The sequence below is a fragment of the Rhinolophus ferrumequinum genome, chromosome 24 (assembly GCF_004115265.2).
Source record: "Rhinolophus ferrumequinum isolate MPI-CBG mRhiFer1 chromosome 24, mRhiFer1_v1.p, whole genome shotgun sequence".
Taxonomy (NCBI): domain Eukaryota; kingdom Metazoa; phylum Chordata; class Mammalia; order Chiroptera; family Rhinolophidae; genus Rhinolophus; species Rhinolophus ferrumequinum.
In genome coordinates, this window is record NC_046307.1 from 40,734,698 (window position 1) to 40,759,309 (window position 24,612).

Consider the following 24,612-nt stretch of genomic DNA (forward strand, 5'->3'; position numbering starts at 1 on the left):
ACCACTTCCCTTTGCCCCCACACAAGGAAGAAACTAATAGTTATAAGGGTGGATCTCTGGTATACCCTGTGTGTTCTCACATGCATGTGAGGGGACACTATTCTCACATGTCATATATGCTGTCATATTATTGCTATTTGTAGCAGGAGAGGGGGAACAGGATAAATGAGGTACCATGACTACATCCTGTGAGAACAACCCTAAACAAAAGACCTGTGTTTAACTTTCCCTCTGGACCTTCCTAAAGGGTCTCCCATTAAGACGACTTTATCCATCACTCCCACCTTAGAAATAACACCACTCAGCACTGGCAGCAGCATGATAAACCATTAGGTTGCAGATGATTCTAAAGATTCAAAGAGGGAATACAGTATATACACACATACACAGAGAGGGACACACACACATTCACGGTGCCAAAAATATGTATACACATTTTGAGAAGGGCAAACTATTAAAATTGTAATACTCAATATATACTGATAACGAAAGATAAATACACGTCACGTGTGACTTCTGCAGTTACAAGAGGTGCTCAAAGTGGTTCCCATCAGTGTCTAGACACTTCTGATTATGGCGAACTACTGCTTGAGCAACGCTAACCAATTTATCCATTTGTATACATTTTCATTTTTTTGGCACCCCTAGAGTGTGTGTGTGTGTGTGTGTGTGTTAATGGAGCTATGAGAGAAGACGGGTCACTTTTAAAGTTATGCCAGTGGTTATATGGATGCACTTGGGCAAGTCACTTATTGTGCCAGACTGTAGCTTCCTGGTCTGTAAGGTGACTTCCAAGGGACCTTTGCCTCTAAAACAGCACAGTTCTAGAGTGCCGTTTCTAAAGGAAACCTACAAGTTACATACAGGTGGTGATGCTCTACTCCTGTCACGCAGTTTATAGAGCTGGACAGGATCCTCTACAGGTGTGCTCCCTGGCCACCTGCACCAGAGTCACCTGGGGAAGCCTGATAAAAATCCAGACTTCCCGAATCTGCATCCTAATAAAAATCCAGACTTCCCGAATCTGCATCCTAATAAAGTCCCTGGGTCAACACTGAGATTCAGTGGGGTTAGAACAATCTAAGGCAGGAAGGAGGTATCATGACATGAGAGAGACTGGATTTCAGTCTGTGGGGACAAGGCAGTCAGGGGACCTGGACCCTCTGCCAACCACTCTGCCCCCATGTGGTACAGTCGTTACATTCCCACACAGGTGTCTGCAGTGACTGTAGGGCCTGGGGGCTGATGTGAATAAACCCTACAGGTTTAGGGCAAAATCTTCTAGAGAACATGACCCTGTTGGTGGGACTCGTCCTCCAGGCTCCCTCTGTTCTAACCTGCCGTGTGCACAACACTAGCGTCCAGCCAAAAGGACAGCATGTGTCCTTACCTCTAAGAGCTGCCTCTAAGAGCTGCCAGCACTCAAGATAAAGAGAACACATGAGGGGAACAGGGTGAGGCTCTAGAAATGAGGTTCACATGTCCACTAAAAAGGTTTTAGTTAGAAGACAGCTTTCTTTTTTCCCAGTTTGAACCACTGGCCCTCAGGACCACTGGGACAGCCCTAGTACAGCTAGGATGCCACGTGAGGACTGTTTTCTCTGCATGCATTCCTTTTTCACGAGGATTCACTGAACCCTAATACGTGCCTGCAGGCATGGAGGAAGTTCTAGGGCAGGATATCCCAGCTGGTTGCTGGCATGTCACCCCGTCTACATCTGCGGCTACACCCCGAGCCCGACTAGATTATATACCCATTATACACCCCCACTCCTACCCCGCCAGTACTTACACTGGCAGCATTCTTCTTTCTCCCCCTGAGGAAACTCTAGGATTCAAGGTAAATGGAAAGATGCCCCTCTCATACACAAAACACACCAGGGGATCCCCGTGGCTTTAATAATCTTAACCACCACAAACTCAGCAGCCTACAAAAGTTTGGAAATAAATCAAAACCAGCCAGCTCTTCCTGATAGGCCTTATAGCAAGTGAATTTAATCATGTTTTATTCCTCCCTTGTCAAAACTTGAAATTGTCAATGATGCTCTAAGGCAGGTGAGCAAACTACAGCTGGCGGGCCAAATCCAAACCATCTATTTTTATCAATCAAGTTTTATTGGCACACAGCCACAACCGTTTGTTTATGTGCCGTCTGTGGCTGATGCAGCGCTCCAGGGGCAGAGCTGAGAGTTGGGTAGCCCTGACAAGAGACTGCACGGCCCATGGTATTTACTATTTACAACAGCAGAACATATTTATTGTCTGGCTCTTACAGAAGAAGTTTGCCAAGCCCTGCTCCCAAGGGACTGTGACAATCAGCCATTCAATTGATAAATGTATCAGAGGATGATCTGAAATGTTCCGACCATCTGTGCTCACCTTAAAATCTATTTCTGGGTCCTTACAGCAGGATACACAGTTTGCAATTAACACGATTAATATTATTAAACTGCACACAGACAGGATCACAAAAGATGAGGGAACGTCTATAGCAGGTGACTCCCCTGTAAGAGAAATAAGTAATATTAACATGGACATTCCAAAATCAACATCAATAAGATCAATGTATTTTCCACCAAATGTAAATGGGACCAGGAGTTAATAAAATAATGCTTAAATGCTCAAGATAAAGTTGATGACCAATCCAGGATAAGAAGTGAGGGTTTTCTAAAAGCTTTCTATTTTGAAACCATCTTAGATGTACAGAAGATTTGCAGAGACAATAGAGTCCCCATTTACCCTTCACCCGCTTCCACTAACGTAACATCTTACGTTTCCAGTAACACTGGTACAACACTATCAAGTGGACCTCAGACTTCATTCCGATTTCTCCCGTTTTCCCACAATATCCTTTTTCTTTTCCAGGATTCCATCCAGGGTACCAACACTGCATTTAATCATCATGTCCTCTGAGGCGCCAACCTCTGGTGTTTCTCAGTCTCTCCTTGTGTTTCATAACTGTGACACTTTTGGAGAATGTTCCTCAGTTTGGGTTGCCTCATGATTGGACTGAAATTACACATATGCAGGAAGAATCTAGAAGAGCACAGGGTGAACTGCCTTTCTCATCACATCATATCGGGGCACATGATGTTGGCATGACTTATTCCTGGTGGTGTGAATGAACCTTGGTCACGTGGCCCATGTGCGTTCTGCTGGGCTTCCCCGCTGTGAAGGTACTTTTCCCTTTACATGCTCTATTCCTTAAAAGCGGTCACCAAGTCCAGTGCACTCACAGGGAAGGGAGTTAAGCTGCACTTCCTCCAAGGAGGAATAGTACAGAATTTGTAGACATGCAGAAACGACTACAGTAATTAATATTCGGGGGAGACACTTTGAGGCCATGCAAATATCCTGTGTCTCTTAAAGTTTTGCACAACTAATTTTCACATCTGTCACTGCATCTTGTCTGCAATCCACACTGTGATGTTCTAATGGTGATTTTCTAATCCCCACATTCCTTCTGCATTTATTATTTGGGATTTTTCTGTAAGGAATATAAGGAAGATTTGTCCCTTCTCCCTCACTTATTCATTCGGTCACTTATATAGTTAAGCTCATATTTATTTTACATTATTGGGTTATAATCCAGTATTTTCATCATTCTGTCACTCAAATTGTTCCAGCTTTGGCCCCTGGGAGCTCCTTCAGGTTGACTACTGGGTCTTTTGGACATGTCCCATCCTTTTTTTTTCTCCAGCATTTCCTCACTTTCTGGCATGACAGGAAGCTCCAGGCTCTTCTCGTATTTTCCCTACTCCAGCTTTACAATCAGTCACTTCTCCAAGGAATCCTGGTCATAATAAGGAGCTTTTCCAATAGAGCAGGGATCTGCAAACCCTGTCTGGTGCCTCTTTTGGCATGGGGCAGGGGGTGAGGGGCAGTTAAGAATGATTTGTACATCCTTAAAGGGCTACTTTCAAAACAAAAGAAAAGAATATGCAACATATGTTGCATGTGAGTCACAAAACATGAAATATTTCACTATCTGACCCTTCAGAGAAAAAGTGTGTAATCCCTGTGTAAAGCATAAAGATTTTTACGTCTTCCTTTCAGTAAGGACTTAGTTATCCGGAAAACATCTTATTCAACTACAGCTACTTTGAACATTTTCTTTGTGAGAGCAAACTGTCAAGTCTCACCTACTGGTGTTTTACTAGGAAACAACCCCCACCCCCAACCCCAGCTTTACTGAGATATAACTAACACATAGGATGGTGTAAGTTTCAGGTGTACAATGAGATGATTTTATATTCCTATATTTTGTGAAACGATTATCACAGTAAGGTCAGCAATTAACTTTTCCTCAAAACCACCTGGGGCTACTTATGTGTTCAAATGCACCAAGGGGAAGGCATGGAGACAAGTTCATGAACGATGCCATCGCTTTTCTTAAGTGAAACTGCATGCAGTACCTGAAGAAAAGAAAAACTAATCCAAACTCCTATGTGAGCAAAAACATTCTCGAATATATAATGACTTCAGTGAAGAGCAGAGAAGTCTAAAATCAGCTGCAAACAGGACTAAGTTCCTTCTCAACAACAAAAGGTCTATTTTTGAAAGAGCAATGCTGAAACATGCCTTGTTACAAGTGGGGCTCAGACTAGCTGAAGCCTTCCTTAAGTCTGCAATTCAAAATAATACATTATAGTTAACCCAAGATTGTTAAGAGTCTGCAAGTTCGAAACCAACAAAATCCAAACAGGAAATCCCATTCATTCAACACAGAAAGTGACAGTGATTCCTCTCAAAAGCCAATATGGAGAGAAATCAACTGTCACTAAGAGTAAGAATTCCCTAACTCCAGATACTTGTTTGCGTACATTTCGAAAACTAAACTGAGGCCCAAGAGCCAACTTTTTATGAATGAAGACCAAGAAAGATCACTTTCTTCTCTCCTTTCAGCTACCTGTTCTCGCATCCAGCCTGGTCTGTGCATCCCCACTGGTATTTATACTTATAACTTTGTTTCCCTCCCAACGTATACAGTAAAAATTAGATATGACTCCTGAGGCATATTCCAGCAAAGCACTTTCATAGACACTGTATTTTATTGATTTTTACTTAACCTCCCTGAATTTCAGGTATATCTTACACTCAAAAGTTGGTTTGCATCGCCAGTTTCTTCTTTCCTAATGGCACAAGAAAACAAGGGTGAGTCATACTCAGTTGTATCTGAGATTTGATAAAATCCAGCATGACTTCATTTGATCATCACAACACCTCTGAGGGAATTTGACCAGCTCCATGCCACAGATGAGGGCCTTGATATGCCCAAGGACACAAGATGGGAAGGCAGCAGGGCCAGAGACTCCAGGTTCACAGGCGCTGAGTAGAAATCCCTGAATTTCCCTGGATACCACATTGTTTTCCTTCAACAAGGTTAATGCTTAAAAACAGCCTAATCTAAATACTTTGAACCCAAGTCTGTCATTGTAAATTACAAGAGTTCATCCTTCTGGGGCTCTCCTCCAAACTCCACATAGCAGGTATTAAATTACTTTTTCCTCTCTGTTCACCGGTAATTTTATCCTCAGTCACTATTTATTGCAAAATTTGATCAGAACTGCCTGAAGGCCAGCTCAATTATCTGATTCATAAAACTGTCTTCTGTGAGTCATTAGGTAGGCATGAAAAGTCATACCGGTGTAAAAATAACTCATCACGCCGAGTTTTGCCCTTTCCTGATACTTATTTACTCTACCTCCATACTTCTGTTAAGAACTACAGGACCACTCAGATTGCCTCAATGTACGAGTATATCGGGTCTACTCACCTGCATCGTCTACCAGTCCCGCCGAAAGGCTCTCCAAATTACTGTCTAAAAAGGAACTTACTAGGCAGACTAAGAAATTTTTACAGTTTTACCACTTCTAAAAACTATGTTATTTACTGCATTTTTCTCTTGATTAGTCCAAACCACTGTGCTTTAAAAAAAAAAAAAAAACTCTATATGCCAAAAGAGGAAAAATTTCTGTAGAATGAAGAAATGGACCAACCTAGCATAGGCTGGAAGGTGAGATGGTTTGCATAAGCCACAGAGAGGAAGTGAATTCTAGCCATGAGGAACTACAGCTGAAATCCCCACGCCCCAGTGGTCAAACTACACACCAAGCCCCTAGAAGGTTCCTGATTGCAACTGGTAGGAAACCATGAAGTAAGAGTTTTCCTTTAACATTTTCAGGCTACAGCATTCAGAAATGCAAAAATCAAACCAATCATCTACTAAAGAAAAACATCAATAACGACAGGCGTCTCCATACATTTATTTAGGCAGCTTTACCGATTACAAACTGAAAACAAGGGTAATTAGAGGTCCAGGTACTTAGTATGCTTCCCCCAGACACCAATTAAAACATTCTTGGCATCTCTAAAACACATTCTGTGAGTTGTCATTTTACAGTTTTCAAACCATTTTAATAGATATCTAGCACTCGATTTAATAAGCAGAAAACCTGAGAACCTCTAAGAGGCAGGCACATATTATCTGTTTATAGACAGGTAATTTGGAGCACACAATTTCTCAGCAATGACTCAGAGTCAGTCAGGAGTCCTACCTGCTTATTAATTTAACCATCATAAATCCCTGCCTAGAACCTCTATTAGAACTTGAACACATGTGTAATTAACTAAAGAGTTACCTGTGGATCCATTTTTGGATTAAATAAAAAATTTTACAGGTCCACAGATAAAAAGAAATGATCAATGCTAGATCCATTAGGGATTGCAAAATGCTGAATTTTTATTTTGTCATTCATTCTTCAGTTACTAGCTGATATACTTTTATAAAGAGAAATGTCCTTATATTTACCGTTTGGTTCCCCAGTGGGTCAAGCAATCAGGAGTGGGACTGAAAGTTCAAACCCTCTAAGCGGAATTGGTTCCTCTGGCCACCAGCCCCAACCGGAAGGTATTTAGAGACCCACCTACAGTCACTTCATTAGCATAAATTCAGGTCTGGCTGAAAGGGGCTTATTAACCACAAGCGATGCTCCTATCACCCCTATCACTCAGGAAATTCCAGGGTTTAGGAGCTCTGTGCCCCGGAAGGGGACAAAGACCAACTACCATCTCCGATTGCGTCCCAGGCACCTACATACAGCCTCCTCCATCGGAAACTCTCCCAGCCACACCCCCTCCACTAATTCCTCCTCACCATTCAGATCTCAACCTGTGGAAACAATCCTTGAGGTCCCACAGGTTACAGTTGCGACCTTTGGACCCACAATGTGCCCTGTACTTCCCCATCGTAGAGTTTATCGCACTGCGTCTTTTACATGCCCGTATGTCTTCCCCACTAGACGGCAAGTTTAACGGGGACGGGGACCAGTCTAGCACACTCCACCGATGAGTCTCAGGGCTCAGGGCGCAGCACAGGGCCTGGCATTCAGTCAGAAGTGTGTGGGGGAGGGGAGGGGGAGGGGAGGGGGAGAAGGAAAAAAAGTGAGACAGACACCAACTAAGACGCTCCAGCAAGGGAGGGAAGATAAGGAAGAAGTTGGGGGAGGGAGGGAGACATTCGTAATTAAGCTACTGGTTAACAGAATAAACTTATGTTTTAAGGGTCAAATAACATTTTAAAAGTAGTAGTCCTTCAATAATTTTATGCTCTTATTTGGCAAAGATTTTCCTCCCATTATAAATCATACCCTAACGTACGCTGCATTGGGGTGTTCTATCCCTTCCCACTGTTAACAGTTGACCACTTAGTCCCCAGGTCTCAGAGAACTCCCACAAGCATTCTTAAGAATTTACCCATTTTGTAATTCATGTTTAGCAGTGTAACTATTAAGCTGTTTTCTTAAACAGTGGAGTTCCCCCAACTTATGTTCCCCTATGATAACGAGCATTTATCCACACACGCCATGTTTTCCATGTCACCTCGTTTCACCGGAAGCTGTCGGAGTAGATTCACTCTGTGCTGGCAGTGCAGGAATCCAGAGGCGCCCCCTCTCCTCCGTGGGAGAGCCCCAGGAGGTGCTGGACGGTGGAGAACGCCCAGCGCGTGAGTGGGGCCCACTTGGCTGGCCAAGGCCGCTGGGCCTCCACTCCATCACCAGTAAAAAAAGGAACTGGTCCTTGACCCCACTTAGCTCGCATCTACTGAGAATCTTACCTCCGAAGATGACTCTAAATTTGCTTGAGTCTGAACACTGCGTATCACTAATAGCCTCCATAACGGAACACTACACACGGGGCGACGTAAACAACAGAAACCTGTTGTTTCACAACAGTTCTGGAAGCCGGAAGTCCAAGACAAGGGGTTGCAGGGCTGGTTCCTTGTGACACCTCTCCGCCCGGCCTGTAGGGGGCGTCTTCTCACTGTGTCCTCACATGGTCTTCCCTCAGTGTGCGCACCCCTGATGTCTGTGTGTCCACCCCTGATGTCTGTGTGTCCACATGTCCTCTTCTTATAAGGACCCCTATCACTGGATTAGCAACTAAGGAGCTAATGGCCTCATTTTAAGTATTCTCTGTAAAGGCCTCATCCCCAAATACAGTCGCCTTCTGAAAGGGGGGTGGTCTTGCAAGGGGGCTCAATTCAGTCCATGACACTGTCAAGTTACCAATGAAGGAACACCGTCCCCACAGGGAGGGGACCCTTCCTGGATGGCACCAGGGACAAATCCATGGTACCTTCCTCTTTATGGACTGTTAAAGCAAGTGTCAGATGCACACATAACTCCAGCTTTCTCTTTTCTCTATTCTCTTGCCTCAGGAAATTTACATGAGAGATTTATGTGTCTACTTGACAATGAAAATTGGTGGCCACTGGGCTGACCAGACAAAGCAAACTAAGAAGAACTCAGGGAAGCTAAGGACCAGCAATCTTTTAAAACGGTCCTAATATCAAGTCTACCTCTAAAATACATCTTTTTTTTTGGCTTTTTTTTTTTTTTTTAAAAGAGTAGGACCAATAAGTCCGTCTTCCTTTTCCAACACCCTGACAAGCAGCTTTCCATCTTGGAGACCTAATAAAGTGAATCATCATAGTACTTGGGGAAAAGAAATGACGCGATCATTGCAGATCACTCATTTTTATTTAACCCCTCAAAATTAAAGCCCACCTATAATAAAGGTTTCCTGTACAAAGAACCTTAAGTCACTAAATGTTTTCCTTGACACTTAACGTAACAATACAGCCACATTAAGTAATCTAGACTCTCCCTAATCTATTCTAATATTAGAAAGGGAAAATGAAGCATAACACTAAATATACCCAAGCACACAGAACAGTAAATGGTGCATTGCTGATCTAGTTGATGAATCAGAGATTCCACAAAGACCCCATAAGCCAGAATATCAACAGCCTAGAAAAACAAACCACACTGTGTGCTAATCAGTGTTGTTCATGTTCAAAAATGTTTTTCAAGGTCAGCCAACCCAACCGTTCTCTCACACTTGCAGAAAGGTTATTTGAGTACTGACTGAACACTTGTGAATGAGGTCATTTTCTACAAAGTTGCTGTTTCTCTCAGCCTATTCTATTAAAATCTGTTATCAAAAGTTATTTCATTCCGATTTTTAAAACACTGACTAGGATGGAGACGCCCAAGAAGAGCTCACCTAAGGAGGACAAAGGAATGTCAGGTTTAGGTGACTCCTGTCAGACTACTGTGCCCCCACAGCCTGGGAAAACGATGGCAGGGATAATATTTTAAGAGTGAGAATCTTAATTAAGTTGCCGGCACAGTTAAGATGTGGAGTAATCCACAGTGCTCAGATGTGCGTGGCAGCTCTGAATCAGATCTTCCTGTATTCCAGGAAGCCAGCTCAGGAAGAGATAGCATCCGGGCCCAGAAGTAGAAACTCACGGCCAGTTTCCCAGGGCTTCTTCCCCCACACTGGTCAGTTCGGTGGACCACTACTGCATGGGGGAAAGGACATTCTATCTTTCCTTACAGCGACCCATGGAAATCTGTAGAAATGTGCAGGCAAATCAAGAGCAGAACTAGATTCACAACACAATTTCAGCCAATACAATTTCTTACAATAGGGCCAAAAGGATAGGGGAGAAGCTAAATGTGTGCTCCTTAACCTCCCACGTAAGCAGGCCTTAAGTATCCTGGAAAAACATGTCTACCTTTTTCTTTAAAATTTCCCATAACACCTTTATAGTCTATGGTCTTAGAACCTTTCTAACTTCCTACGGTCTAATTTAAATTCTTGCTAATATAACTGAAATGCAGTCCTAGGCAATGTGTCTTTTAAACGTTCTCTCGGCAGAGAAGTAGATGGTGGTGTGGATGCAGGTGGACGGGCCGTGGGGATAGCTGGGAGTGGGCCAATGGGTATAAGGAATTCATGATACTCTACTTTTGCATATGTTCAAAGTTCTCCATATTAGTGTTTTATTTTTTAAGTATTATCTTCATAACTAAGCCAGAGAAACTGCTTACAACACTGAGCTTGACAAGGTTCTAGAGCACAAAGCGGCCAGATTTACTAGGGTGTCCTATCTGATAATGCTCCCTTGGTATGTCTTTATATTATACAGAAAAATAGACCCCGTGACAATTTAACCCAATATAACTTAGGTGCTTCCGGAAACTCAAGTGTCCAGCCCAAGACAAAAGACCTATGGGTAATGAAAGGAGCCACGAGGGCAGGGTGTTTCTTCTTGCTGCATCAATCCACTGAGAAGCCCAACAGTCAAACACGTCCCACCCAAAACCTTTGTTCATTCAACAACTGTTTACTAAGCGCCTTCTGTAACACAGGCACTGCCATAGGTCCTGGGAATCTACAAGTCGAAAAAACAGGTTACATTCTCGTGCAGGGAGACAAACAATAAGAAAGTAAATAAATATATGGTACCCAAGATGGTGATAAGCAATGTGGAAAAATAAAGCAAGGGGTGGGGGAGGTTGTCATTTTATATGAAGTGATCAGAAAACACATTTCTGATGTTACAAAAGTTCATGCAAGAAATGATGGTGGTTTGGCCCAGGTGGTTATAGAAATAGTTAATACTTGAGTGGTGCTTACTATGTGCCACGCACTATTCTAAACTCGCCCAATCCCACATCAATCCTCTGAGGTGGGTACTATTATTAGCCCCATGTAATGAAGGAACAGAGCAATGGAGAGGTACCTTTTCCAAGGTCACACAGCCCCACGTGCTGCTGAGGGTGCACGCTGCTCCACTGCAGGACGGTGGAGGGGTCAGAGCTGGCTGTGCCCAGGACGCGGTGGCAGAGGCGACACGGAATGTGAGGTGAAAGGGTCGAGGGCGACGGCTGCCATCAGTGTCCCTCACTCTCAAACACAGACTGTAAGGACGCCCTGACATTTGAAAACACCCTCCTTATAAAAGTTAAGACAGTGACCAACCCAAATAGACAAAAAGGGGCTCGAAGGAAGCAGACAGTGCAGGTGTTAAAAACAAAAACCAAAAAAAACTAAAACTACTATATTAATATCCTTAGAAATAAGAGGACAGATCTTATGAGAAGATGCTATTTATAAAGTGTGTGGATGTGTGAGGGGACGGGTGGTGGATGAAAAACTGGAAATAAAATGTAATAGAAAAAAATAAAGGCTCTCACATAGCAGGATGGAGACAAAAAGATGAACAAGAGAAGAAGAGAAGCTCATTCCGAGAAATCCAACACTCAACTAACAGGTGTTCTAGAAAGAAAAGGAAGACGAGGTATTCTCCAAAACAGCGTGTGTGCGTGTGTGCGTGTGCGTGTGCGTGTGTTTGTGTATTTTTCCAGAACTAAAGGATATGACTTTCCAGATTCAAAGGCCCAATGAGTATCCATCGTCATGGATGTAATGAACAGAAAAGACTCATCCGGGCAGGGCTTTGCAACCTTGCAAAATTTAGAGCTAAAGGCTTAAAAGCTTCCATCCAAGGGGGGGTGGGGGGAAAGAGGCCACACAGGAAAGGACATCAGGTGGCCTCAGACCTCACAAAAGACCACTGGAAGGCAGCCACGAGCCACCATCCCATGCCTGCAACAGGGCCCAGCAGGTACCAAGCAGCCCAGCCAAACATGCTGAGAGGAGATTTAAACTCCTGCTGAGGAGAGGGGAGTAATTAGTGACACATTCATGAAAAACCAAGAAAATGATAACAAAGAGCGGGTCTAGGGAAAAGAGAAGATGTGAAAGAAATTTAACCACCAGAAACACTATCGGGTCAGCTGTGAATAGTATTTGTAGCAATAAAGCTAACTAGTGATTTAACCAAAACGCGTCAGTAACCACGTGGCGGAGGGAAGAGTGTGTGGCCCTCCGGGTGAGAGCGCATAGACCAGCTTCCTCCACAGGACCAAGGCAGCGTCGACTTAAACGGAGGAACGCTGGCTCGGCATGTTGCACGGCTAGGCCTGAAAGAGCGCCTAGATGAGGCGCCTGGGGAGTACACAGGGGGGTGAGGAGGGAAGCGGTGGGGCAGGGGCTCCCGTTTTTATCATAAGCCTGGAAGACTTTCGCTTTTTAAACTATCTCCATGTATTATTTGACAAAAGTTATCATTTACAAAATAGAGAAAAATGAGAGGAGAAAGAGGAAAAGACAAGAGGACCAAGGAGATGGCAAAGAACATTTAAGGGATGAGACAGAGTCAAACAGGAAGCAGGAAAGGGGACACTGCAGAGGCAGATGGAGAAAAGCGGCGTCCGCTGTGTGGAAAGGCAAAGGAGGAAGGTGTTTTTCAAAAAGTCATGGAAAGAAATACGGCAATTAGCAGCAAAAGAACCACAAAAATGGTTCACTTTTTAATTGTTTTTGTTTGTTTGTTTGTTTAACTATTCCTGAGAACTAGTACTAACAAAGTCATTCAAAAGTAGAATAAAGCTTGTGGGAAAATATATACATTAAGTTGTTATCTGTGAAAAATTAACTGAGAGAAAGGGTCCAGAAGAAGACAGAAGATGAAAGGGAAGGAGAAGTGCTGATGACTAGGCCCTAGAAGGCAGCTGGAGCTGAGAAGGGACGGGATAAGGGCACAAATCAAAAAGAGCTGAGAAGAGTGACGTTTGTCTACGACTGCACATTCTTAATTCCTGTCTCTGAACCTTGAAAGTATGAAGGAAGTAAATGAGGATTATTCTTGGCATCCAGAGCATCCAGAAAATTCTTAAGAGGATCCATACTTCCACAGAACTATAGAAATCAACAGCATTTAAATATTTTTCATGTTTACAAGTTTGTGATTACGTTTTAAAAGTCAGAAATATTTTTGGTCACCTTTAAACAGTGCAACTTCATTTCATAGGTGGAAACTAAACTGTTATTCTTACAAATTTAAAAAGTTAAATATTAATGTGGTTTTGTTTTGTTTTATTTTTGAGCCAAGTTATGGAAGTTAGCACTTCAGTGTCCTAATTTCACTAAGGAATTATCTTTAATACTTCAAGAATCAACTATATGACAAGTATGCTTCAATTTCATCTCAGTTCTTTCCAATAGTAAACAGAAATAAAGATCCAGAGGAGAAATGACTGGAATGAGTCTGTGAGTGTGTGTCACGCTAATGAGTCTTCTTGACAGTCCGAGGCAGTGAACTCGCTGAACGAGGTGACATGGGTGCCAGGACCCCTCACTCCACAATCAGGTCTGCCACTGGCTGGCAGGATGGGACTGAATCTGCTACTTCATTTGCCGGCGCCTCAATCCCTTCACCTGTAAACAGGCATGTCAGCTCGAAAGTTCTGTACACAAGGATTGAGAATTCCAAAATTTTATGAGTCCACCAAATGCCTAGATGGTTAATATTGGTAGTGACATCTTTTACTAAAGTTAATTTTACTTTTCTTAAAGAAAAAGAAGTTAAATTACAGATTTCTGGGCTGCACCCTGGCAGGAGGTCTCTAGGAGAGTGTTCCCAGGGGACTATTTCGGTAAGTTTGTTATTTTTCAGCATCTCACTAGCAATCAGTGTCCGGGTGTTGGTTTAATAATAGTCTGAAGTCAGAGTCAAATGCAGCCCTGCACCGGAACTGGCGGCTGCATCCTTGGGAAGTAACAGTTGCTGCTGACATAAGAACCATTCTACAGAGGCACACGCCAGGGCGAAGCCAAAGAGGAGTTTTTGTCCTTTGGAAAGGGACACAGGTTGAATTTATTGAGGGTTCGGAGGAAGACTCTGCCATGTGAAAAACACACGAAGCTTAAATTCAGTGGCTAACCTGAGAGGTAACCAATAGACCATAACACTTTTGTTTGGCAATAAAAGGCTAAAACTACAAAATTTCACAATTACTCGCTGGTTACAGTAGATATTTTAAATGTGCAAATGATTGCAAACTCATCTTACTCTAAGTCCAAGATGTCTTAGAGATGTACTTCCTCTAATTACAGGGTATAATTATATCACGTCACATTCAAGTCTCCTGCTCAGAATCGCAAAAAAAGGACAGATACATTCAGGATGGACTTTGAACGTGGAGAATAAAGGAGAAAAAAAAATGAGCTTTTAAAAATTAAAATTATACTGTTTTCACTTGGGGATAAGAGCAACTTCTCTCTCAAAAATCGCTATCACAGATGCTTGTAACTAAATTCTTTTCTCTTATCCAAGGCATACGTGTTGTCAAAAAAAGTCCTGAATTATCTGTACTAGTATATGAGCCTATGATGTTCTTAAACCCAACTGATTATACCAGCGTTATAATGTAGCAGTTTCAGAGATAAACAGTTTACTTTGTTTAGCTAATCCTAAGAATATTTTGTACATCATCGCAAATATATTAAAATGTATCAACTAGCAAAAAAAAGTACCTGTTGAAAAATACGAAATAGGCTACAAATACAAGGCTATTTCAAAAGAAGCAAGCTTGCAAAAATAAACTTTTTCAAACTAAGACGTTAACGTGCTATTATCCTGGACAAAAATCACCCCACAAGCTATTACACAGGTGGAGAATCAGGGCTTGCCCGAGGCGGTGTGCGCACCTCTCACCGGGATCAGGAATGTCGCTGAGTGCTATCTGCTCTGGCCCAGGTTCCCTGCTAGGCTGAGCTGCACTGGGCAGAACCTGGCGGTCCCGGGCGGTCCCAGGCGGACACATCTACCCCCAGAGGTTCTCAGCTCACCAGGCGGGCATCTGACTGTCAGGATACGGCTCACAGGGTTACTGATTATTCACAAAGAACACTTATAAAATGTAAAAAGCCTATTATTTATACTGACTTCTAGAGCGCAGGCTGAAGTTAAAAAAAACCCAAAACAACCAAAGGTATTTAGAGCTGCAGTGCGTCTGCCCTGGAGGGCTTCCATTCCTTTGCACAGGGACATTCCACAAGCAGATTCTCCAGAATGACACTCCTGACAGTGATGAGCAGGAGAGAGCTTCAGGTTTTACTACGTACTGACATTCATGGCAAAACTGTTCTGCCCTCTTGGAATCTCACTAGTTATACAAGTCAACAGATTTCTATTAAGTAACTGATATTACTGTCTCTAGTAGAAAATATTTCTGTTGTAGGGGCTAAGAAACCATCAGAAAATTACTTTAAATGCAGATTTCCAGGCCAACCTCCAGAACTCGGATTCAGTTGGTTTGTTTGGGGCTCAAAACCTGTATTCCTACAAATACCTAGGTGATCTTGATGTAAGCAACCTGTTTTATAAAAACACCTTTATTTTCCCCTGAAATATTTTCAGCTGAACTGATACCGTAGCTGGAATTTACATCAAAACAACGGGGGGCTGAGCCAGTAGGAAGGACACAGGTGAACAAGACTGACGTAAGGCTGGCTCACGGGGACATGAGGGTTCATTATATTATTTCCTTTACTTTTGTGTATGTTTGAAAATTTCCATAATAAATAGAGAAAAACCTCTGTAAACAGTCAAAACAAGTCCACAGCCCCCACCCCCAACCCGCGCTCTTCAAGACCCTTGCCACCAGACATTTCATCTGAACTTTACAACTAAAGGAGGGGCCTACAGTCTCTTTCAACAATGTTCCAAGCTGATAGACCCCCCTAAAATAACTCTAACTAAATTCTTAAGCCTAAGAGGTTTCCTTCACATTCTTCGAGATTAGGCTGCTCTTGGAGAGAGTAAATCAAATCTACCTTTCAAATATCCATTGCTCTAAAATAAAAACAACTTCCTGTCAATATCATTATATCACAAACATGGGATGTAGAGCATCAGTGAGATGGTCAAGTGACAGGGAGAAAACACGGGCAGGGACCTTCCAAGTCCTCTGTTTCTAAGAGATCCTTTGTCCCTCCAAAATCTCACTCACTCTTTTTCCTGAAACCTAGGATTAGATACGAGGAAGCAGAGGATCAAAATCCTATATAAATGTTCCAGTAGCAGTGAGCACATCCAGTGCCCAGATTTTGGTTTCTAATATCGATCTCCAAGAAAAGCAACCAGCCTGGAGAAATGGCTGATTCTAGGGCTGGAGCAGGGAACATACAAAATGAGCCTATAGCTTCTTATAGTGCCAGAAAGTACAGAGGTGCTTTAAAAACAAGCAAAAAGAAAAGCATACATGTCAACGGGACACAGGAGCCAACTGAAAGCGTTCCCAATGACCAATGCTAATACAATCTAAGCATCAAAAATAAATGACATAGTATTGGATTATAACCCCAAATTCATGTGTCCATACAGATACAAATAAGTAACTGAATAAGGAAATAAATGGGGGGAAACTGTTAAATCTCCCGTGCAGGAGAATTCCAAACAATTTATATAGGTACTTCTCCCTCAAGGAAGGGAGCGTCCTCACGCCCACTTAAGTGTGGGACATGCACGTGCACGGTACAGAGAAAGGAAGAAAAGGCAACTTTCCGGTGGAGAACGGGGACAAACGACCAGTCCTGTTGAAAGCCTGTAGCCTGAATAAGATGTGATGGGAATGGCACTTTAACTCTGGTCTTCCTCCCCCAAACATACAGCCCCAGTCTAAACATGAGGAAAACACCAAACAAACGCCAACAGAGTGACATCCTACAAAATACCTGACCAGCACCTCACAAAACTGTCAAAATCATCACAACAAGGAACAGACTGGAGGAGCCTAAGGGGACATGACAACGAAAGGTAACATAGTGTCCTGGAACAGAAAAAGAACTTAGGGAAACACTAAAGAAATTTAAATAAAATACAGACTTTAGTTAATAATAGTGTATTAGTTTTGGCTCCTAGCTGTGGCAAATGTACTAACTAACGTAACATGTTACCAATAGGGAAAAACGGCACAGAGGATATACAGGAACTCTTTGCACCATCTTTGCAACTTTTCTGTAAATCTAAAATTGTTCAGAAAGTAAAAGTTTATTCTTAAAAAATAAAACTGTAAATGGCCTCATTCCAGGTAATGAACTGTGGCTGGATGAAAAGCAAGGTTCACAGAAGAATTACAGGCTCTAGTAACCCTCTCCTTTTAACACACACGCGCGCGCACAAACGTGCACAAACACACACACACACACACACACACACACACACGACAGGAGTCTGGTGAACTTACCGTGTTGCCCCGAAAATAAGACCTGGCCGGACCATCAGCTCTAATGCGTCTTTTGGAGCAAAAATTAATATAAGACCTGGTCTATTTTTGCTCCAAAAGACGCATTAGAGCTGATAGTCCGGCAAGGTCTTATTTTCGGGGAAACAGTTTTCCAGTATCATCTTTAGCCACCTCACCCACAAACCTTTACCGAGCACCCAGAACCCATGAGGTACCATGCAAACACTAGAAATACAAAGGATGTAAGACTCAGTCCTTGCAATCCAGGGGAAGAGGCAGAACTTAAAGAAACCAGTGGTCTTTGCTAAGTACGAACTGAAGGCTGGTACAATGAATCCAAACCTTTCTGATCGCACAGGCTGCCCTCAGTCAATTTTCTTTATATTCCTTCCATTTCATGTAAATTTACTTATTTACAAACCATAAAAATGTTAGTGTACCAATATATTCTATACCTTAAAAATTCACACGCCAAAATTTTAAAAGGATGAAATGAAAATAAATAAAAACTTCAGTTCCAACGTTTTCATCCTGTCCCCCAAGTTCATTGGGGGAGTTCATTGGGGGTGGGAATCTCGCAGGACTGGGCAAGAAGGTCTTAGTAGGGAAATTAAGGCTGCAAAGAGGTTTCCGGCACCTGAGACACCGGCATCAGCGGTTCTCACAACAGTCAAATGATATTTGGAGTCTCTGCACTGAGCTAACCTTTGCAAAAAATACTTTTTTAAAATACTGATGTTATTTTTCTGATATGCCTGTTCATTGTAATGCCAAGCATGGTTCCAAATTAGTCACTTGCTACAATTTAAAAATACTTTACTCCACTATTTTGCTCCGACACACTGATTTTACTCTATTCCTTCAGCTTTCTCTTACAACAGTGTCTTCATATGAAGATTCATAGAAAAGTTGAGAATTGAATCTAAAAACAACCCTACATGTAGCAATCTGTTTTAGACAAGGAATGTTTGTCCAGCTCCTCCTTTTTATAATATTCCTCTCCTCATTTTGAGTAATAAATATTTGAAAAAGAGTAAAGCACAGCTAGGAGACTTCAAAAAGATAATGATTTTGAAAGAGAGAGTCAGTCAGTCAGTCAGTCATACTCATCTCCCCAAATGACACTTCCTAAGGGAAGCCTCAGCCCCAGGCTGGTCCCCCAAGGGGGAGGTTAACTGACTGCCTTCAGGGTGCTTTATGGAGGATACAATTTTGTTTCAGATCAACTAAGCTTAGGTGGCTCTTAGTTCCTTTAAGAAAATTAAAACCAGCAATTGTTCACATTCAAGAGCTTTAGTCATTTTGACGTCTAAAAACAGGTTTATTATGTAAAAGCGGACTAATCAAACCATTTAAAAAATTTCTAGCATAATTCCCCAACATTATGAATTTCAAGAATTAACAATACCAGCCTATATATTATACTGAAATAAGCTAGATTTAAGGGATCTCTTCTTCACCCATCATACAACAAGTTATTTTCAGTAACAAAGATTTTTAGGCATTCCATGATCAGCATCTACCACTTTGAGTTCCTTCTTTTTGAGGCCATGCCACCCACAATTAGTCAATTTTATGCAACCCACCAAGTTTACAAATCTGATGCAATGGAGTAATCTACGTTGCCATTTGCCCGACATGTAACAGGCATGGCACACCACCATGACACTACCTCACCCTCCCAACAACCCTCTAGGTAAATACCCTGTTTCCCCAAAAATAAGACCCAGCTGGACAATCAGCTCGAATGTGTCTTTTGGAGCAAAAATTAATATAAGACCTGGTATTATATTATGTTATGTTATGTTATATTTTACCATAAGACCCGGTCTTATGGTAAAATAAGACCGGGTCTTATATTAATTTTTGCTCCAAAAGACACATTTGAGCTGATTGTCCGGCTAGGTCTTATTTTCAGGGAAACACAGTATTATCACCATCTTTTCTTAATAGTTGAGTTTCTAAGATGCTTGGAGAGGTCAAGAAACTGGCCTAAGGTCTTAAAGCTATTGAAGTGGCAGAGGAAGGCCTCACACCAGGAACAACTCCAAAGTCCAAGTTCCAGCTACAACATCTACTCTTCCTATGATTGGTTCATGACTTACTCTCAACTAGACTGAAAAGTTGGACTCTTTTTATATGTCCATCAAAAAGGGCTTTTCTGAGGACTCGTTTGTTTAACTCTTTCAGAACACTGTCCATCCCTTATTTACATTACAAAGTCTTTTTTATTATATGTGCAGCTGTTATCTAAGTGACACAGCCCAAAGTGGAAGCAGAGGGCCCAAGGACTCTAAATGTGAAGAGATGCATAAACAGCACACCGATATCAGGAAAACTGTGAGGACTTGATCATTTCAGTGCTAATCAGCTGTAAAAGTGTTGGACAGACTTCCTATTACTGTACAAATGAGCATTTTTAGTTAATCCAAAAACATCACCAACTAAAAGCAATTACAGCATTCCCAACCGAAATCGAATCTCAAGCCTTAAATCCCGAAATAATCTGCATGGAAAGCTTGTTGAAAATACTTTTTATTTCTCAGAAACAGTTAAAATAAACACAAAAATTTGTACTTTAGAAAGCACTTCCTTTACTTCAGAAATCTTTTTCAAGGTACAAGTCTGTTTGTTTAATCTAAAACGAGAGCCCCGGTTTCCCAAGCTGCTGTTTAATCAGTAGCTGAGTCCCACCGGCTTCATAGACTTCCGTGAGGTCCTTTATCTGGAGCTGCTAAAAGCTTCCTCTGTACGCGGTGACCTAATATGCCGCAGAACAATACAAGTGGTTTCCTTGTCTAACCACTACCCTAATATTAATACACTGGGCTTAGAGGAATGCCCCACACATACAGCATCTTCCTGTATGACATGAATTGGAGAATCTTATAAAAGACACACAAATGTTCTCTAAGAGAAGAATAACCTGTCGCTATGATCTGTAGAAAAGAATTTCTTAACTGTAATCGTAGTTTGGTAATTTGTGTGAAGTTAGTGGACTTTCTCCCTTTATATAAGCTTTCTAGTGAGAACCAACAAGATCTGTCTACATTAACAAGGGCCCTTAGGAAATATAGATCCTCAGGAAAAGAAGCCTCCAGAGAGGGTGTAAGGGACACCCAGAGAAAAAAAAGACAGACCTAAATTAAGTTCAACCAAGAAATGGAAATCCTCATACTAACAAAGCTTTATTATGACTGAATGGGTAAATACCTGTTTGAATTTCCAAACCTAGAAATGATTCTGGATGACAAAGAAACCTTGAATAATTGAACTTCGATTTAAATGCTGAATTTTAGTTAACTGCCTCATTTCTTTCCCCATGCAAATGGGTGGCAAAGGATAAAACTCAAGTATTTTTTCCAATCTATCCCTGATTAAGCCATGCTTTCTCCAAGGCACCATTAATCAGTTTGAACTTCAAGTAGAAAGAATAAGGCCAAGGAGGCAAAAGACCCTAAGCAATGATCTATCCTTAATTTGACAGTGGCCAGCCCTGCCTTCAGATGAAGTACAGGCCCCCAGATAATTAAAAGCTTGAGAGTTATGTTTTCAATGTTTAACTGCTCTTTTATCTACCATGTATGTTCAAAGGGGTTCCTCTTTCTTAACCAGTTACTTCATTTACCAGGATTAGCTCAAGGGTTCCTTTATTTTCATTGGTTTAGAATACATCTCTGCTACCAGGATTAACAATCTCTTCTGGATGGAAATACAAACCCCCAAAATCTACGTGCAATTGTGCATGTTTTCTATAGAATTTATCTCTAGGTACCTGTCATTCTTATGCCACATGTCTAACCATACACCTTCCAAGCAACAGAATATGAAGGGAAAATCTGCAAATGCTGCTATAAATCACCAAATATTTCTTTATGCTTTATTTACGTCAAAATTTGATATTTCTATTTATGAATTCATTTTCCTGATTGTTTTACAGCACACTAAAAAACAACAACAAAAAACCCTTAGATTTTATGATTTATACCTCCATAATATAGTAAAAGAATGGAATAAAAAAAATGTTAAGGGGTTTATAGGCAGACATATTTCCATAGGTTCCTACATAGAATCTGTTTTTCAAAATATATACAAATTCAATTAAGTGCAAATTCGTCTGGAAACTTCTTGAAACCCTTTCACTCTTTATCCACTATCCTACTTTAGTGCTAATTTTCAATCTCACCATCAGTATCTTTCAATATCAACATTAATATCTTTCCATATACTCTTTTATAACTTCCCAGATACTTTCTGTGAGTCTTAGCTGGGCTGCCTGTACTTTTAATAATACTCACTGCTCTTATCTATGAGATCACAAAACAATTCCCCTTACAAATATTTGATCTAAGGCAGTGGCAGAAATTTAGCAATACATTATATGGTACAATGATAACAGTTAATACTCAACTACAGGGCACTCAATGACATGACCTGGCATAGCTCCGGAAATAATTACATATAGCTTTCTTTGTAGATGTGTCTGAAAAATATGTCTTCACTGGGAACAGTAACTTCCACATTCTGGACCCAATTAATATCATTCTAAAACAACTCTTGACTTCCAGAGTATCCCTAAACAGTTACACGATTTGAATCACACAACGAGGGGAATCTAAAACCTGGGTTTTAGTTATGATTCTGCACACAATTTAGCTGTAGGTCATTTGACACCCCCCCTCCCCCCCCATCCCCCCCAGTATCTCAGGGTCTTCAATTGCAAAATGAAGAAACTGAACTAACTTTAAGGTCTATTGCAACTTTAAAATTCTATGAGTCTATAAAATTTCAGTCTCTCCTCATTTCAAAGGTAAGCAGCCAATGATAATGGCAAATTAGCCTACGTTATTTTTTTCCTTTGAAAGAAAGTGACCCAACTTGGGATGCTTTCTTGGGCTGAAGTTTTATCTAGGAAAATACACTGCAAAGGAAAACGACAGCGATAAAATATAAAGAAAATCACACCGACTTCAATCACCCTTGGGCCATTTTGTCAATAGTTATTCAAACGCTGCTACTCTAATCACTGGCTTCCTAAAATAGAAATATTTATAGAGTTGTTTCCTTCTCATCCCCAGAGATTCAATCCGAATACAAAGCACGGCGTCTAAAATTGATTTCAACTTCAGAACAAGTTGCAGGGAGCGAAGGAAACTTCGCACAGCTCTCCAAGTCATTTGCATTTAAGTATGATTAGACTTAAGAAACGGTTCTTATAAGATATGAAGAGCTCACAGGAGGCAGGTGACATCTGGAAAGGCAAGCAGGGCTGCTAAGAAGGGATGTAGGCTGAAGACCTTCAGGCAACAGGTCCAGAGCCAGTACCGCAGTCTGCCCGGCTGCACCCCGCTCGCCGCCCTTCCCAGCCCCAACAGCATCGCCTCGCCCCCGCTCCGGCCCTGGAAAGGCAGCCCGCCCCCCCACCCTACGCCCCTGCGGCACAAATCTCTCTAATCGCTCGCTTCCCGGGGCCTCCCGCCCCGGCAGGCTCTCCAATTCCTCGGCGCCGAGGCCGGACCGGGCCTGATGCCTTCACCCCGGGCGCCCGGGTCGCAATGGTCCCGCAGTCCGGTCGCCCCAGCCCCGTCCCCGCCGCGGGCCCGCTCACCTGCACCTGTTTGCGGAAGTGGCGCGGCCCCGGTACTGCCAGCGGCTAGGAGCAGCAGCAACAGCAGCAGCAACGCCGGCGGCCCCGGCATCTCGCCCACCGCACGGCCCCGGGGCCGGCTCTCGGGTCGCCTTCTGTCCGTCCGTCGGTCAGTCGCTCCTGCCTCCCTATGCTGCCTCAGCGGCACCCGCGCCGGCTGCTCCTGGTCACACGGCGCTTCGGCCAAACCTCAGCTCGGCTCCTGGTCCGCACCCACCGCTCCGGCCACAGAAACACCATCCTTCCCGCGCGTCCGCCAGCCTACGCCGCCGCCGCCTCTCAACAGCAGCAACGGCAGCAGCCCTGCGGAACCGCGGGCCCGGGGAGCCGCGTTCCCGCCGCCATGATGGGCTGCGTCATGTGACGTAGAGCGGGGGCGGGAGGCCCTAATGGATGGCCCAGCCAGCCAATCGTCAGTTCCACAGGGCCCTGGAGGCCCCGCCCACCACCCTGGCGGAGGGAGGGCGTCCGTCGGTGCGCCCCCTGCAGACAGGAGAGTGCGTGGGCAGCAGGTAATACCCGCAATTATTTTAAATTTAAAAACACAGGGAAGTACAAAGAAGACAATAAAAAACATCCAGAATACATCCTGAATTTTTTCTCAGTATTTTAAAACATGTAAAAGTGGCCCGGTTTTGTCTTTTGCCTTTTTAACTTGTCAGAGCCGTCTTGGGCTCTTCTCCTTAGGTTAACCTACACATCCTATCAGCCACCAAGGAGCTTTGGGGTTTTTATTTCAATTCAGCAAGAATAGAATGCCTCTCCCCTCACACCCACTGACTCACCTCCTGACCTCAAGCCATTCCCTTTGCCATTTCCCATTTCCTGTCCTCTCTTGGCTACCTGACACACTTCTTTCATCTGTCCAGGCACACCTGAAGGATGACGTCATCTAAGAAGGCTGCTCCCCAACCCCAGGAGAAATGACTAACATCTCCTGGTGCCCTGCTCCAGTCCTTGACGGACTGCTATCCCAGATGCCATATTTTATTGTTCCTGTGACCGTAAGCTCCCCAAGGACAAGAACTGTGCCGGGCTCAGCTCGGGTTCCCAGGGGGATGGCTCAGGGCCTGCCTCCCGACAGACATTCTCCAAAGGATGGATGCCGGGCGCAGGTGGGGCTCGGGAGGAGCAGCTCCCACAGGCTGACCTCTCCCCATCAAGAGACAAGGCCCAGCCAACAGGTGGAAAAGGCAGAGAAAGCACTTTCCAGGCAAAAGTAACATAGTGGTCAGAGGCCTGGAGGTTGAGAAAGTGCTGGGCTTTCCTGGCGAATGAACCTGTAGTCCAGTTTGTACAGGAGAGAAACTGATTTGAATCTTATCAGATGAGGCTCCACCAACTGGCAGCAGGGGAGCCTCCCCAATTCTCCAAACTCCTCTAATGTCCATCCTACATGCGCGCTCTCTAGTGCTAACCCAGCGCTGGACACACAGAATCTATGCCCAGGGAATATTTGTTGAATGGTTAAGGCAAGCCAATAAATACCTAAGTAAACAAATAGCTGGAATGTAGCAT

At 42.9% G+C, this 24,612-nt stretch overlaps 1 protein-coding gene across 2 annotated transcripts in view; it reads right to left on the minus strand.

Moving 5' to 3' along the window:
- Nucleotides 1-23,451, minus strand: part of LMTK2 (lemur tyrosine kinase 2) — a 69,228-nt gene extending 45,777 nt beyond the window's left edge. Inside the window, exons 1-2 of one of the 2 annotated variants that reach the window (XM_033097066.1) lie at nt 23,062-23,451; nt 2,380-2,504 (exon numbers count right to left, since the gene is read on the minus strand). In XM_033097066.1, coding sequence (XP_032952957.1) covers nt 2,380-2,504; nt 23,062-23,146 — 210 coding nt within the window. In that variant the 5' untranslated portion in view covers nt 23,147-23,451. Of the gene's footprint in view, nt 1-2,379; nt 2,505-23,055 lie in introns of both variants that reach the window. The other variant, XM_033097065.1, reaches the window with a different exon arrangement.
- Between the last annotated feature and the right edge of the window lie 1,161 nt (nt 23,452-24,612).